Source organism: Perognathus longimembris, chromosome 26, assembly GCF_023159225.1.
Source record: "Perognathus longimembris pacificus isolate PPM17 chromosome 26, ASM2315922v1, whole genome shotgun sequence".
NCBI classification, from domain to species: domain Eukaryota; kingdom Metazoa; phylum Chordata; class Mammalia; order Rodentia; family Heteromyidae; genus Perognathus; species Perognathus longimembris.
The window spans coordinates 7,305,524-7,320,581 of NC_063186.1; the positions used below are offsets into that span (position 1 = coordinate 7,305,524).

The following is a 15,058-nucleotide window of genomic DNA, read 5'->3' on the forward strand; positions in this document are numbered from 1 at the left end:
ACGTCCAGTTCAGTTTTGTTTTGTTTTGCTGGTTTCCCATCCCGTTTTTATTTCCTGCATGGGTTGGCTTTGAACCACGATCCTTCAGGTCTCCGCCTCCTGAGTAAGTAGAAGACCTTAAGTCTTTTGGGGAGCAATGAGTTGTGAATCAACCCCAGGAGCCCCCACAATCTTTTCTCTTTTTTTGCCATATTTTATTGTCAACACATGCCACCCCTACTTCAGCATCAAAAGGTACCATCACTTGGATCTGTGTGGTGTTGAACCTGCGTCTAGATTCCAAGTCTGTGTACCCTTGTTTATGGTCTAAATCAAGCAACTTGCTTTCATTGGCTGGGAGGATTCATCAGTGTGAAATTAGGAAAGTACTGCCCAGCACACGTTTCCCTAGGGTGTGTTCACCAGCTTTGATTTCCCCGGGAATCCTGTCCCCTGGTTTACCTCATTCTTCCAAAGTTTAAACACCAAATATTTAGGGAAAGCAAGCTGAAATCCAAATATCCAAGGGGGGTGGGGGGAAAGAAAGGAAAAGAAAAGAATAGGGGAAAAGAGAAGAAAACGCAAGGCAAACTCTACCACCAATTCTTCCCTATTTCTGAGCACCAAGCCGGACCGTTTGGGAAGCGGAACCCTAGTCCTGAGAGTCGACGCCGGCGCCCGGATCCTCTTGAGCGACGGACCGGAAGTGGCGGGCGGTCCTACTTCCGTCGCGGAGGCCTGTGGCGGTCCGGCGGTCGGCGCGCTCGCCTGGGGCCTCGCACGCGGCGCGGGACGCGCGGAGAGGAGCGGGTGCGGGGCCCGCGCGTCGCGCCGCGGCCTCTGCGGACGCTCCATGCCGGCTTGGCGGCTGCTGGCACGGGCCGGTGCCCAGGCGCTCGGCTGCGGCGCCCGCGGCCTCGGTGCCGGCCCGGGCCCGAGGAGCAGGTGGGCCCCGGCGGGGGGGGCGGGGGGCGGGGCCCGGAGTCGGGAGAGTCAAGGCGGTACCCGCCAAGGGCTGGTAGAGGTGTGTGCTGTTGTGGTTGGATTTACTTGTATTTTACTTTGTGCCGGTCCTCGGACTTGAACTCAAGGCCTGGGTGCTGCACCTTGAGCTTTCAGGACTCCAAGGACGGTGCGCTCTACCTCGTGGGCCACAGCTCTACTTCTAGCTTTTTTTTTTTTTTCCTTTTGGTGGTTAATTGGAGAGAAGACTCTCAGATTGGTCTGCCCAGGTTGGCTTCGAACTATGATCCTCAGATCTCAGCCTCCTGAGTACCTGGGGTGACAGGCGCGGTGAGCCACAGGTGCCCGCCTTTTTTAACTTTGCACCCCTCTTTGAGCCTCATTCTGCCACTACCATTGGCTGGAAAGCTACGGAGGCTGTGTGGGCTTCGGGGTGAGTGGCCTCACCTGTGGTAAAGACCACTCAGAAACCCGTTAATCCCAGAGGAGGAGGAGGAGGAGATGACCGGCTTTATTTTCTCTTCAGATCAGATGTCTGGCTTGTTGTTAGAAGTCTCCACAGCCGGAGTGCAACTTGGTGGGACGAGCATCTCTCGGAAGAAAATGTCTCCTTCGTGAAGCAGTTGGCATCGGAAGAAGATAAAGCTCAGCTAGCGAGTAAACTGAGTCCTCTGAAAGATGACCCCTGGCCTATACATCCTTGGGAGCCAGGTGAGTGTTTTGAGTTTAATCTGTTATCGCCCGGTTTCTGAGTGGCTGGAGACATTCAGAAGCATAGTGACAGATGAAACACTCACTTCTTGAATTTTCTATCCTAAAGTGTCTCTCTTTTATTGTGATTTGGTTTGCAAGGTTTTTGGTGTCTGTGTGTGGGTGCTGGGCTTGAACTCAGGGCCTTGTGCTCATCACTTGGCTTTTTTTTTTTCCTCAGTTGGCACTCTACCACTTATGCCATTCCTCCAGTCTGTTTTCTTGCTGGGTTAATTGAAGACAGACTCGCACAGATTATTCTTTCCCTGGCAAATTCTGAACGGTGAACCTCAAGTCTTAGACTCCTTGAAAGGATATGTCCCGGCCATCCCAGGGGACCATGTGGAGATAATCACAGACAGGAGAAGAAGGTTCATAAAGAGGTTTATTAGTGGGGCCATATCTCTCACAGGAGAGGGAGCACCATGGCATCTGCACCTTATCCAGGGGGCAGCTTCTCTCTCTGGGGGTAAAGGGGCAGTAGGTAGGTAGTGAGTAGGAGTGGCTCATTAGGTATGGGTGGGTCTGGGGGGCTAGTGGGAGGAGCTGAGGACCTGAGGCTAGGGAAATGCTAACACTCCTGAGTAGCTAGGCTTACAGTCACAAGTCACCGTCAGGCAGCTGCAATTTTTTTTTCTTCCCACTGTTAATGAAGATTCAGCACCTTGAGAAAACGTTTTGTAGATGAGAGGAGACCCCATCGGCATGCATTTTCTCACATGAGAGTAAAACAATGTAAAATGAGACCGGAAAGGAGAGGGCGGATGGAAATAGTAATCTGCTTGGTAGAAGTTGTCTGCCCTGGGATCAGCACTTGGTGTCAGGTGGGAAATTAAATCCACATGAAGCCCAGCCTGGAGGAAGGAAAGCGGCCTTCCCTGCCCGGCGTGTAGCCCTGATTGCGTTTTCCTGGGCTGGTTGATGGCACAGGGGAGAAGTCCTTCGTGGAGCAGCTTGTCACGTTAGCCAGCATGTCTGAGTGTCACCGTGGTGGCCGACATTTTAGCAGTCACATCCCGTGGCACCCCTAGTCCCCGCCAGAAATTGGAGCGGACAGTGTTTTCTGATTCACATTGTTGGCCCTAACTTGATCTGGGGAAAGCATCATGATAGATTCCTATGTCCTATGTTACACTATTATTTTAAAACCAGAATGTAGTGATTTATCCATTTTATTTTATGCCCGCACCGGGGCTTGAACCCAGGGCCTGCTGTGTCCCTGAGCTTTTTCACTCCAAGGTGGCACTCTCCCACTTGAGCCACCGCTCTACATCTGGCTCTTTGCTGATTGATTGAAGATAAGTCTCACAGACTTTTCCTGCCCTGGCTGGCTTTGAACCATGATCCTCAGATCTCAGCCTCCTGAGTAGCTAGGATTGTAGGGGTGAGCCACCAGCGCCCAGCCTCTGTGTTAAACTGTTACAACTAACACGTATTGATTTAGCCACTTTTTATTATGCTGTATAGTTCTTTTCCACTGTGGATTTGATGTTTATTGAGCACCAGTGTATTATTACACTAGGGGTATATTAGCGTGCGTGCGTGTGTGTGTGTGTGTGTGTACACGTGTGTACGCATGCCCCAGCCTTAGGGCTTGAACTCGGGGCCTGGGCACTGTCCCTGGGTTTCTGTCGCTCAAGGCTAGCGCTCCCCCACGTGAGCCGTAGGCCCAGCTTCTCGTAGGCCCGCTCCAGGGATTGAGACGTGGCTTTCGGACGGGCCTGCCCGGTGTGGGCACGAGTTCATGGAGACTCCGCTTGGATCCCCAGGGTCTTTGCGCGTCGGCGTCATCGCCCTGAAGCTGGGCATGATGCCCCTGTGGACCAAGGACGGGCAGAAGCACGTGGTCACGCTGCTGCAGGTACACGCAGGTCTCACTGGGGGCCCGGCTCTCCATGTGCAAGCTCTGTGCATCAGGGTGGGCTTAGTGTTTTGTTCGATTGTTTTTCAGGTTCAAGACTGTCATGTCTTAAAGTACACTTCGAAGGAAAACCATAATGGCAAGATGGCGGCCCTGATGGTTGGAGGGAAGACAGTGTCCCGCTTCCAGGTAAGACTGCGCTGTCATCCCTGAAGCCGTGCGTAGCAGCACCTTCGGATCCGCATGTCTTCTGGTTCTGAGGCTGTTCCATCGTCTTTGGTGGGGGTGGGGGGTGGGGGGAAGGCCTTCTCCTCGGGATCCAAGAGTTCTAGAACCAGCTTTTCCATCTGGAGCAGTAATGGTACCTCCTGAAACTCTAGCGCTCGGACGTCCTGTAAGGAGATAAGGGTACCATTGACTTGTTCAGTCTGTCACAGGACTGAATAGGTGGTTTTTTTAGTTTGGGGGGGGGTTGGTATTGGTCCTGGCTGGGGCTTGAACTCAGAGCCCGGGCACTGTCCCTGAGCTTCTTTTGCTCAAGGCCAGCACTCTACCACTTGAGCCACAGCGCCACTCCCTGCTCTTGTGGAAGTTGGAGATAAGTGTCCTATGGGCTTTCTTGCCCAGGCTGGCTTTGAACCTCGATCCTCAGATCTTGTTCTCCAGAGTAGCTAGGATGACAGGTGCGAGCCACTGGTGCCCAGCATTTGTGTGTTTTGTTCGGTGCCAGGACTGGGGCTTGAACCCGGGGCCTAGGCGCTGTCCCTAAGCTTTTCCTCCCAAGGCCGGTGATCCACTACTTGAGCCACAGGCTCCACGCGCGGCTTGTGGTGCGTTGGAGACCAGAGCCTCCCGGGCCCGGGCGTGGCTGTTTGGGGGGCTGCGTGTGTGTGGGTTTGTGTGAGTCATGAGCTGGAGACGAGGCGGGGAGCGCTGGGGGGTGTGGGGGGGCACACGGGGCCCTGCCGCCACGAGACCCATGGCTGTATAACCCAGCTCCGCGCTCCCCCGTGGGGACTGCAGTGGCTGGGGTTTCACCGTGCAGGGTGGCGGGGCCGCCCTCGGGGAGGACGCGGCAGCAGGGCGGTGGCGGGGGCCGCGCTCGGGGAGGACGCGGCAGCAGGGCGGGTGGCGGGGCCGCGCTCGGGGAGGACGCGGCAGCAGGGTGGCGGGGCCGCGCTCGGGGAGGACGCGGCAGCAGGGCGGTGGCGGGGCCGCGCTCGGGGAGGACGCGGCAGCAGGGCGGCGGGCCGCGCTCGGGTGCTCTCTGATAGAAGGGGCGCTCCTCGCATGGGGAGAGGAGCTGTGAGGGGCGCCTGTCTGCGGGGCCCTGCGCGGCCCTGCGTGGTGAGAGGGGGGAACACGAGGCTTGTGTGAGGTTTGGCTTCTAGGACGCCAGTTGTCGTGACGTGCGCGGTGGCAGGAAAGGAGGTGAGGGGGAGGCGGGCAGGCGGCAAGACCCGGGGAGGCCGCGCGGCAGCCCGGGGGCGGGGGGCACCGGTGATGCTTTTCTCTTCGTCACAGGAGACGGGGCCTCGTAGGTCAGGCAGAGCCGGTAGAGCCGCGGCAGCAGGCTGTGCAGAGGCCCTGGGGTCCCACTGGGGAGGGCCTGGCCCTCTGTGGGCGAGAGGACCGTGGGTGCTTCCAGAAGGAGGCCGGGCAGCCCACCCCACCACCGCAACGCCCGGCCTCTTGTTGGGTGCTTTAGGAAACATCCTGATGTCTGCCCCCCCCCCGCCCCCGCCCCCAGGCCTGCGGAGTTCCACATCTCCAGGGCGTGGGAGCCTCTGGGTTCCTCACGCGCCACGCTCGGAGGTGCTGGGAGCGGAGGGGAGGAGGGGAGGCGCTCAGGGCTCCCCGGGACCCGCGCGGGCCGCCTGGGCACCAGCGTTGTAACAGGCGGGTGTGCGCAGCGCGAGCCCGCACAGTGGCTGCTGCCCCCGAGCCCTTTGGGGCAGGGTAGCACTCTACCACCCCCCCCCCCCCCCCCCCCCCCCCCCCCGGCCAGGGCTCCACTTCTGGTTTTCAGTGGTTCACTGGGGAGAGGAGTCTCACCTGACGTCCCTGCCCCAGGCTGACTTTGAACCCCGGTCCTGAGCAGCTGGGGTGAAGGCGTGAGCCCCCGGCTCCAGCGCTGCGATGCTGAAGCGTTGCGCGCACAGTGGGGCCCGGATCTCCTGATGAGTGGAAATCCCCCCCCTTTAACAACAGAAGCCGGCGTCCTTAGTTCCGTCGGGAAGAAGCCTGTGCTCTGTGCCCCGTGCGAATCACTCGGCTTGGCTCCTGCACGCAGCCCTTTCCCCCTTTATTAGTTAAGATCTCACCTCTCGTCCTTTTCTTCTAGAAACCTCCATCTCAATTGAAATTTTACCAAGAACTCGGGTTACCGCCCAAGGAGAAAGTGAAGATCTTCCACGTAACAGAGAACGCCGCCATCAAGCCAGGTAACCGGGCAGAGGCGCCCTTTATAACACGAAATCCCACCCCCACCCCCACCCCTCCAATCCCCACCCCCTCCACTCCACAACCCCTCCACCCCCCCACCCCCCACTCCCACACCCCTCACACCCCTCCACTCCACACCCCCTCCACTCCACACCCCCTCCACTCCCCACCCCTCCACTCCACACCCCCTCCACTCCCCACACTCCACACCCCCCTCCACACCCCTCAACTCCACACCCCACACTCCCCACACCCCTCACACCCCTCAACTCCACACCCCCTCCACTCCACACCCCCTCCACTCCCCACCCCCCACTCCCACACCCCTCACACCCCTCCACTCCACACCCCCTCCACTCCACACCCCACCACTCCAATACCACTCCACTCCCCACCCCCCCACTCCCATACCACTCCACTCCCCACCCCTCCACTCCCCACCCCCTCCACTCCACACCCCACATTCCCCACCCCCCTCACACCCCTCCACTCCACACCCCCTCCACTCCACACCCCCTCCACTCCCCACCCCCCACTCCAACACCCCTCACACCCCTCTACTCCACACCCCCTCCACTCCACACCCCACACTCCCCACCCCCCTCACACCCCTCCACTCCACAACCCCTCCACTCCACACCCCCTCCACTCCCCACCCCCCACACCCCTCACACCCCTCCACTCCACACCCCCTCCACTCCACGCCCCCCCACTCCACACCCCCTCCACTCCACACCCCCTCCACTCCCCACCCCTCCACTCCCCACCCCTCCACTCCACACCCCTCCACTCCCCACCCCCTCCACTCCCCACCCCCTCCATCCACACCCCTCCACTCTCCACCCCCTCCATACACACCCCCCCACTCCCCACCCCCTTCACTCCCCACACCCCCACACTCCCCAACCCCCCCCAGCACCTTCAGCCTGTGTGTGTATGTGTGTGTGCGTGTGCGCGTGCACACGAGCGTGCGAGCTTGAGGCCCGGGGGTTCTCACCGCCCCCCTTCCCTTTGCAGGCACCCCCCTGTTCGCAGCCCACTTCCGGCCCGGCCAGCACGTGGACGTCACGGGCAGAACGTGAGTGCCGCGTCCTCCTTGCGCTCTCCTCTCCTTGTGCTGTTAAAAAAAACTCTAGTGGGGGCTGGGAATATGGCCTAGTGGCAAGAGTGCCTGCCTCGGATACACGAGGCCCTAGGTTCGATTCCCCAGCACCACATATACAGAAAACGGCCAGAAGCGGCGCTGTGGCTCAAGTGGCAGAGTGCTAGCCTTGAGCGGGAAGAAGCCAGGGACAGTGCTCAGGCCCTGAGTTCAAGGCCCAGGACTGGCAAAAAAAAAAAAAACCCTAGTGGAAGAGCGCAGCGGCTGGGGCCACATGGGGGCGCGCCCCTGAGGAGTGGGGGGCTCCACGGCGAGTGCGGCTCAGGGCAGCGGCTCTTGGGGTCCCAGTGAGGCCCCCTTCCCCCGCGGGGCAGTGAGCAGGCCTTTCTCTGGTGACGGCGGGCAGCTGGGCAGAGCTCGCCCACAGGCTGGCCCTCCCTCCCTCACCCCCCCCCCCCCGCGCCGCCCCCCACGCCACGCCGCGGCCCGGCCCTCAGACGCCCCCACCCCAGCAGGCTGGCCTGCTGCTCCCTCCATTGGGGGGTGACGCGGCCCTGGGGCCAGCCCCGGCTCCCCTCGGAGCTGCTGCACAACCTGTGACCCATGCTTCACACCATGGGAAGGCGGCTCAGCGGTGGACTGCTCGCCTAGCGTGCAAGAAGCCCTGGGTTCGAGTCCTCAGCACCACATACAGAAAAAGCCAGAAACGGCGCTGTGGCTCCAGTGTTAGAGCGCTAGCCTTGAGCAAAAAGAAGCCGGGGACAGCGCCTGGGCCCTGAGTTCAAGCCCCAGGACTGGCAAGAAAAGAAAAGCAGTGCTGTTTCCTAACACCATCCCTGGCGTGATGAAGGGCGCCCGGGGGCCACCGGCCGTGCCAGTGCCGGCTCTCTAGGGAGCTGGACCCAGGCCGGCCCGGGCCTGAGCGCGCGCGGCCTCTGGAGTCAGTCGTGGGCGCGGCTCAAGGGGGCGCTTGGGTTTTAGCCAGCGGCCTCCAGGTGACCAGGTCACAGACGGCCGGTGGGGAGCCCCGCGCACGGACGTTCGGGCGGGCAGGCGTGGAAAGCAGCCCCTGGTTCCTTGGGGGCATGGGGGACGCGGCTAGGGTGCGGCTAGGGTGCTCCTCCGCCGGCCCGGAGAGGGGGCGAGCCAGACGCGGCCAGCGGCGCTGACGGGCGGCCCGAGCGCACGGGAGCCGCGGTGCCTGCGCCCCAGGCTTCAACAGGTGCGCCCTGCCCCCCCCCAGCCGGCACGGAGCCCGTAATTTGCCGTACCATTCTCTCCTCGGCCTCCTGTTGAAAGGGTGTTTACTGAAGAGTTCCCCATTATACTCGGTACCCGCCGCGGGATGTGTTCTCCTGCAAGATTGAGAAGCAGTCTGTAATTAGCCGGCTGATAATGAACACTTGCAGGATACCACTTTCATCTTCTAATCATTCACTCTTAAAAGGAGCTCAATTAGCATCTGTAATTTACCTGGCATGCACTTTATCATGCATGCACTCAAGTTGTTTTCTTAAGGAACAAAGAACGGTTGGAGAGCTCAGAAGGTTCTAGCAAACTTTCTGTCTGGAATAGCCAGTGTTTACTGCATGTGGTATTTTTAAAAACATGTTCATTCTCGCTTAGGGCTGCCAGTCCTTCTCCTTTCACTGTTATTTGCCAAATGATAAATGTAAATAACGCTCGCTCTCTTCCCCCTCTGTAAGCACTGGGGTTTAAATTGACACTCTCCGACTGCTAGGCAGGAATCACTGGGGCCAGGCCCCCAGTCCGTTTTTGCTTTTGTTATTTTTACTTAAGTCATTTTATTTTGCCAGGCCTGGGGCTCGAACTCAGGGCCTGAGCACGGTCCTTGAGCTTCTTTTGCTCGAGGCTACCGCTCTACCACTTGAGCCACAGCGCCCCTTCCAGCTTTTTCTGTGTATGTGGTGCTGAGGACTCGAACCCAGGGCTTCATGCATGCCAGGCAAGCGCTCTACCGCTAAGCCACCTTCCCAGCCCTGTTATTTTCTTTGAGATTAGCCGTGAATTTCACAGTACACATTTTAACCTTCACAGTAACGAACACCTTCGTTTAATCTACAAAGCTTATGAACTCTACGAACATAAAACTATTTCTTCTGGGGGCTGGGGATATAGCCTAGTGGCAAGAGTGCCTGCCTCGGATACACGAGGCCCTAGGTTCGATTCCCCAGCACCACATATACAGAAAACGGCCAGAAGCGGCGCTGTGGCTCAAGTGGCAGAGTGCTAGCCTTGAGCGGGAAGAAGCCAGGGACAGTGCTCAGGCCCTGAGTCCAAGGCCCAGGACTGGCCAAAAAAAAAAAAAACAAAAAACTATTTCTTCTGGATCAGGTGACGAGTACATTGCTTTCCTTTTGCTTAGTATCCTCTGTCTGTCGTCCCCCCCATCCCCTCCCTCCAGCTCTGCCCATGAGTTGCTTGGCTCCCCTTCGTCCATGTCCACTGCAGCTGTGGGGCCCCTCTAATGTATTTTTTCGCCCACTTTCCACTCATTCCGTGCCCTCCTCCCAGCTTCCCTCAGACGTGCACGTGTACACACCACATATGAGGTAACGAATAGCGCGTCATCTGAAAACAGTAAGACTAAGAAGAGGTCCTCTGCCTCCTGATGTCTGGAGTTGTTTGCAGTTGGTATCTTAGGTGCACATGGAGAAGTGCTCGGGTCTCACGGCCGGTGCTTTTCGTCCTCTTTGGTCTCGCTGTGTGATGAATCGTGCGTCCTGTTGGCTTTGTCACGTCTCACTGCATTTCAAATCTAACATCTGCTTATCGGGCACCGCGAGCCGTTTGCCTCTCTGATCTTGGCTTCCCTCGCGCCATTTCCCCGTGGATGCCATTGTGCTGCCCTTTGCTCGGGCTGTGTAGAATGTGTGCAGGGACCACACGTCTTGGCTCCATTGCTCTGTGGTGGGCTTCTGGGCTGTTTCCCTCTCGTGGCTGCTGTGAACGGAGCAGCGGTGAACACGGAGGCGCGCGTGTCCTTGCGGTGCCCTGGCTCCCGTTGCGCGGGGTAGATGCTGAGGGCGGTGTGGCTCCCGTTGCGGGGTAGATGGCTGAGGGCGGTGTGGCTCCCGTTGCGGGGTAGATGCTGAGGGCGGTGTGGCTCCGTTGTTGTTCTGAGGAGCCTCCATGTTGCTGTCCAGAGCGGTTGCACTGGTTTGCACCCCCAGCAGGGCGGCAGGCTTCCTCTTTGTCCGCATCCCCGCCGGCATTTGCTGCTGCCTGAGTGGCTTGAGTTCCTGTTTGCTTCTGTTTGGCTGTGATGGCGGCTTTCAGACGTCGCTTTTCGGTCGGTTAGGTTGTTGGCTTCTGCTTATGGAACGCGCTTCTCTCTCACTCGAGTCAGACCTGAGCGCTGCTGTGGCTTTATGTCTCTGCCCAGCGTTTTCAGGGCTGTGAGCTGTAGGTAACGCGTTGACAGGTGACTGGTGAGGCGGGATTTGATCCTGTGGGAGGCAGGACAGTAGGTTCTTTTTATAGTGAAGTGGCGATTGCTGGAAAACAAGCTTTCGTTCCGGCGGGCGTTGGTGACAGGCGCGGCGCGTGTCGTGGGGACGGTGCGGCTCTCCGCCACCTTGTGCGCCGTCTGGTCCCACGGGGCCTGGCTGAGCCTGGAGGGTGACCCCCAAAACAGGCGTGGGCGCCCAGCGAGGACGGTGTGCGCGGCCCGCACGCTCACGCTGCTCCTCCGCAAACTCCTGCTTTTCAGTATCGGCAAAGGATTTCAGGGCGTGATGAAGAGATGGGGGTTCAAAGGGCAGCCGGCCTCGCATGGACAGACCAAAACCCACCGGCGGCCCGGAGCCATCTCCACCGGGGTGAGGACGGGCGGCCCGCACCTTCCCTCGCACGGGCAGGGGGAGGGAGGACGGGGAGTGCTCAGCGAGCACTCAGGACACAGGGAGGAGGGAGAGTGCTGAGGACACGGGGTTGTGAGCGTGGGGGGGGGGGGGAGTGGGGTGGGCGCCCCTCCCCGGGGAGGGCCCGTGTGTGGAGCCGCATGTGGCGCACTCCACGTCCCGCGCTTTCCCTCCGCGTGGTCGCTGCACCGTGTTCCCGTGGATGGCGTCGTGGTGGTGGAGAGTCACGCGTCACCTTCATCCCTGAAGTGGGAGCCGAGCACCCCCCCCACACCACACCCCCACACACACCCCACACACACACACCCCCCCACACACACACACCCCCACACACACACACACACACACACACCCACACACACACACCCCCCACACACACCCACACACACACCCCCACACACCCACACACACACACCCCCACACACACACCCCCACACACACACACCCCCCCACACACACACCCACACACACCCCCCACACACACACACACACCCACACACACACCCCCACACACACACACACCCACACCACACCCCCCACACACACACACCCCCACACACACCCCCACACCCCCACACCCACCCACACCCCCACACCCACACACACACCCCCCCCACACCCACACACACACACCCCCCCACACACACACCCCCCCACACACACACACCCACACCCCCCCCCCACACACACACACCCCCCCCACACACCCCCCCACACACACACACCCCACACACACACCCCGCGTCCCGGCCCCCCTCGTGCACCTGGCCTCGCCCGGTGTCCTCCCGTGGTGTGGACCGAGGCCGTGCTCCCTCCCTCGTGGGTCCGCTGGGATTCCGGGGTGCCGTGGGATTCCCCCCCCCCCCCCGTGCTCACCTCAGTTTCCCCATCAGGACGTCGCCCGGGTGTGGCCGGGCACGAAGCTGCCGGGGCGGATGGGGAACGTGGACCGCACGTCTTTCGGGCTCAAGGTAAGCGTGGGCGCCCCCCCCCCCCCATGTCACCCGTGTAAGCGCTCAGGCGTGGCGCGCGTGTCTCGTGTGCTCGCAGGCACCCCGGGCCTCACTCGCCTCCCAGCCTAGTCGGGGTGATGGGCGCCTCGCAGGTGCACAGGGCGCCCCTCGGACGCCTGTGAGGAACCCACACGGCCAGGAGTGCGGGCGCGCAGGGCCGGGTCCGGGGCCCCCACGACAAGTACCCGTGTGGTCAGCAGCAGGGAGGCCGCGTCTGTGTCTCGAGCACACGGACAGGAACACGAGCCCGGACCGCCCAGAGCCGCCGCTCGGGTTCTGGGCGTTTCCATCCCTTCCTTCCACCCTCCTCTTCTCCACACTTAAAAAAATAATTGAAGCCAGGTGCTGCTGGCTCCGCCTGTCCCCTCGCTCCTGGGGGGGTGGGATCCGAGGGTCACAGTTCAGAGCCAGCCTGGGCAGGAAAGTGAGGGAGACAAACCCCCACCGTCCACCGGAGCCTGGGCGCGGAGCGGGGGCTCGGGGCCGAGCAGCCAGCCCCGCACTCGGGACAAGAGGGTGGGCCGCAGAAGCTGTCACGCTCACGTGACTGGGCAAGGTTTCCAGAGAAAACCACGGCTGCGTGGGTGACCGAGATGAGCCCGCACCTCGGGCGGGAGCGCGGCGTGAGATCCCCCGCGTGGGGCACAAGCCCAGGACCGATTGAGATGGGGAGGGAGGGGAGGAGGGGGGAGGGAGGGAGGAAGTTCCAGTGAGGGTAAATCCGCACAGCTCACACCCCCCCTCTCGTTAAACTCTAAAGCCACCTGGGGGCCAGCTCTCCTCACCCCGCGGGTGATGGTTCCCGCTGGCGGAGGCTGCGTGCCGGTCCCTCGCGGCTTTCTGTGCCTTTCTTTCCTAAGTCTGGCCCACGGCCCGAGCCCGCTTCTCCCACCTGTGCCCCCTCTCCTTGGAGTCCTCCCCTACCCCCCCCCCCCCACGCGAGGATCGTTTCGAAGGCTGTGCGCTCCCGCCTGGTGTGGTCCCCGCCTCTCCACGCCGCGTGACGTCGAGCAGCCTCCGCGAGCGATTGAGTCACCAGTGCAGCACTCGCCAAGCCTGCATGAATTCAGAGTGAACGCTTTCTAGCTCCTCCGGAAGGCTCGCCCAACGCGAGCACGCACATCTGGAAACTTCCGGCTCTTACTCCATGTCCTGCCGTGCCGACCGGATTGCTGGCAGGCTGCTCTCCTGGCTGGAGTGCCATTCATGGCCTTGCTTCCCGTGTTAACTGTTCAAAGCCGCCTTCCTCTCCTGTTCCAGGTGTGGAGGATAAACACGAAGCACAATATCATCTACGTCAACGGCTCTGTGCCCGGACACAAGAACTGCTTAGTAAAGGTAGGTCTGCCCTGACTCGATTTCCCCTAGTTCACACACGAATCCCCTTCCCACCCATGCCCAACGTCCCAACGTTACTGGAGTGGACCTGTGGCTCAATGCTAGAGCACCAACCTCGAGTGGAAAAGCTAAGGGAAAGTGAGAGGCCCCAAGCCCCAAAAGCAGCGCACACACAAAGAAAACCTGAAAGTAAAGATACTCTTAGGAATGGCCGGTCTGTGTGGCGGTTGCTGTCTGAATTCACCAACAACCTAAAGAACAGTTTCTGTTAAGGCACCTGCCCCGGTCCCTATGGCCGAAGAAATCATGTAAGCTTATTCCCAGCCGTGTCTGGCGTACAGTAGGCATAAGCATAAAAAGAATGAGGTGGACGGCTGAAGGCGCCTTGGTGTGAGGACAGCGAGATCCTAAGCCCGGGATAAGACACGCAGGTGCACTAGCGACACCAGACCCGACACGCAGGTGCACTAGCGACACCAGACCTGACACGCAGGTGCACTAAGTATGTACCATGCAGTCTTCTACCGTTGATGAAGAATGGGCTGTTGGCGCTGGACTGTCAACACCAGCGTTACCAGGACTGAACATCTAGGTTAGGTAGATCGTCATCTAGGTTTCCTATCGGTGAGTTACAGCATCGCGTGTGGAATCTGCTGCTGATCGGTGCTTCTGTTGTCACAACAGACTTTGGGTAGGTTACATCTGAAAGTGGCCGGATCATTTGTGACAATTTCTATCCAATTAGAACAGGGACTTGTATTTTAATCTTTTCTTTCCTAGTTAGATTCAACCGAAGATTAGTGGATTGGGAAAAAAAATTAAGCCAAGCTTTTTTCTTTTTAATCTTCTGGGCAAATTACTGGTAATTTCTTAGAACTGTTTTCATGAGACGTTGAAATGGCTGGTTTTCCCCTCCGTAGCTGTTCCTCACAGCTGTGGAGTTATTCCAACTAAATTATTCATTTCTTGCTGCCGGAGTGAATATACGCGTTTTACTCTGTGTATATAATTACACGGCTGGTTTTTAATTGCTCTCGGAATAAAGGCTAGAGGATGAGTCACGAGCTTTGAGGAACCCAATAATGTTTTCCAAAAGTAAACCTCCGTGTTCCAGATCCTATCAACATCTGTGCCAGAACTCCCTGGGCTCCGAACTCACAAAGGAGTTGGATTTTCTCAGGCTGGGGCTCGAGTGGTAGAGCGGAAGAAGAGCTCAGGGACAGCGCCAGGCCCCGAGTTCAAGCCCCACCGCCGACACAAAAAGTGCTGGTCAACGGTGTGGTTTTTAAACCTCAGCCCCCAAATATTCTATTGTAAAAAGTAGGAAATGGGGTTGGAGGGGGGCTCACCTAGCAAGCCCCGAGTTCAAACCCCAGCACGGGGCGTGGGGGGAAGAGAAACAGAAATGGGTACCGGCGGGTGGGTGGGGAGCGTCTGTTGGGTTTTATATTTGAAATGCGAGGCCGGCCGGCGCTGGCATTGGAGCCGCGCCGCTCACGGGCGTGCGGGGCTGACGGGCGCCCTCGCTCTCCCCCCCCCCAGGTGAGAGACTCCAGCCTGCCCGCCTACAAGGACTGCGCCAGGGACCTGCCCTTCCCCACCTACTTCCCCGACGGCGACGGCCAGGAGCTGCCCGAGGACCTGTACGACGACAGCGTGTGGCAGCCCGGCGCCCCCTCCGTCAGCTTTGCCTAGCGGCTCCCGGGGGCGGGCGGGGGCGGGC

The 15,058-nt window shown here is 59.7% G+C and overlaps 1 protein-coding gene across 2 annotated transcripts; it reads left to right on the top strand.

The window, feature by feature from the left end:
• Window positions 1-722: 722 nt before the first annotated feature.
• Mrpl3 (mitochondrial ribosomal protein L3) lies at window positions 723-15,058 on the top strand. 2 transcript variants are annotated; one of them, XM_048334882.1, is made up of 10 exons: window positions 723-924; window positions 1,469-1,653; window positions 3,462-3,553; window positions 3,644-3,742; window positions 5,898-5,997; window positions 7,016-7,076; window positions 10,834-10,942; window positions 11,878-11,955; window positions 13,258-13,335; window positions 14,878-15,058. In XM_048334882.1, the coding sequence occupies exons 1-10, from the start codon at window positions 833-835 to the stop codon at window positions 15,028-15,030; spliced, it is 1,047 nt and encodes a 348-aa protein (XP_048190839.1). In that variant the 5' UTR covers window positions 723-832; the 3' UTR covers window positions 15,031-15,058. The 2 variants fall into 2 exon arrangements, with proteins under 2 accessions (XP_048190839.1, XP_048190840.1); XM_048334883.1 differs by having other exon boundaries at window positions 1,493-1,653.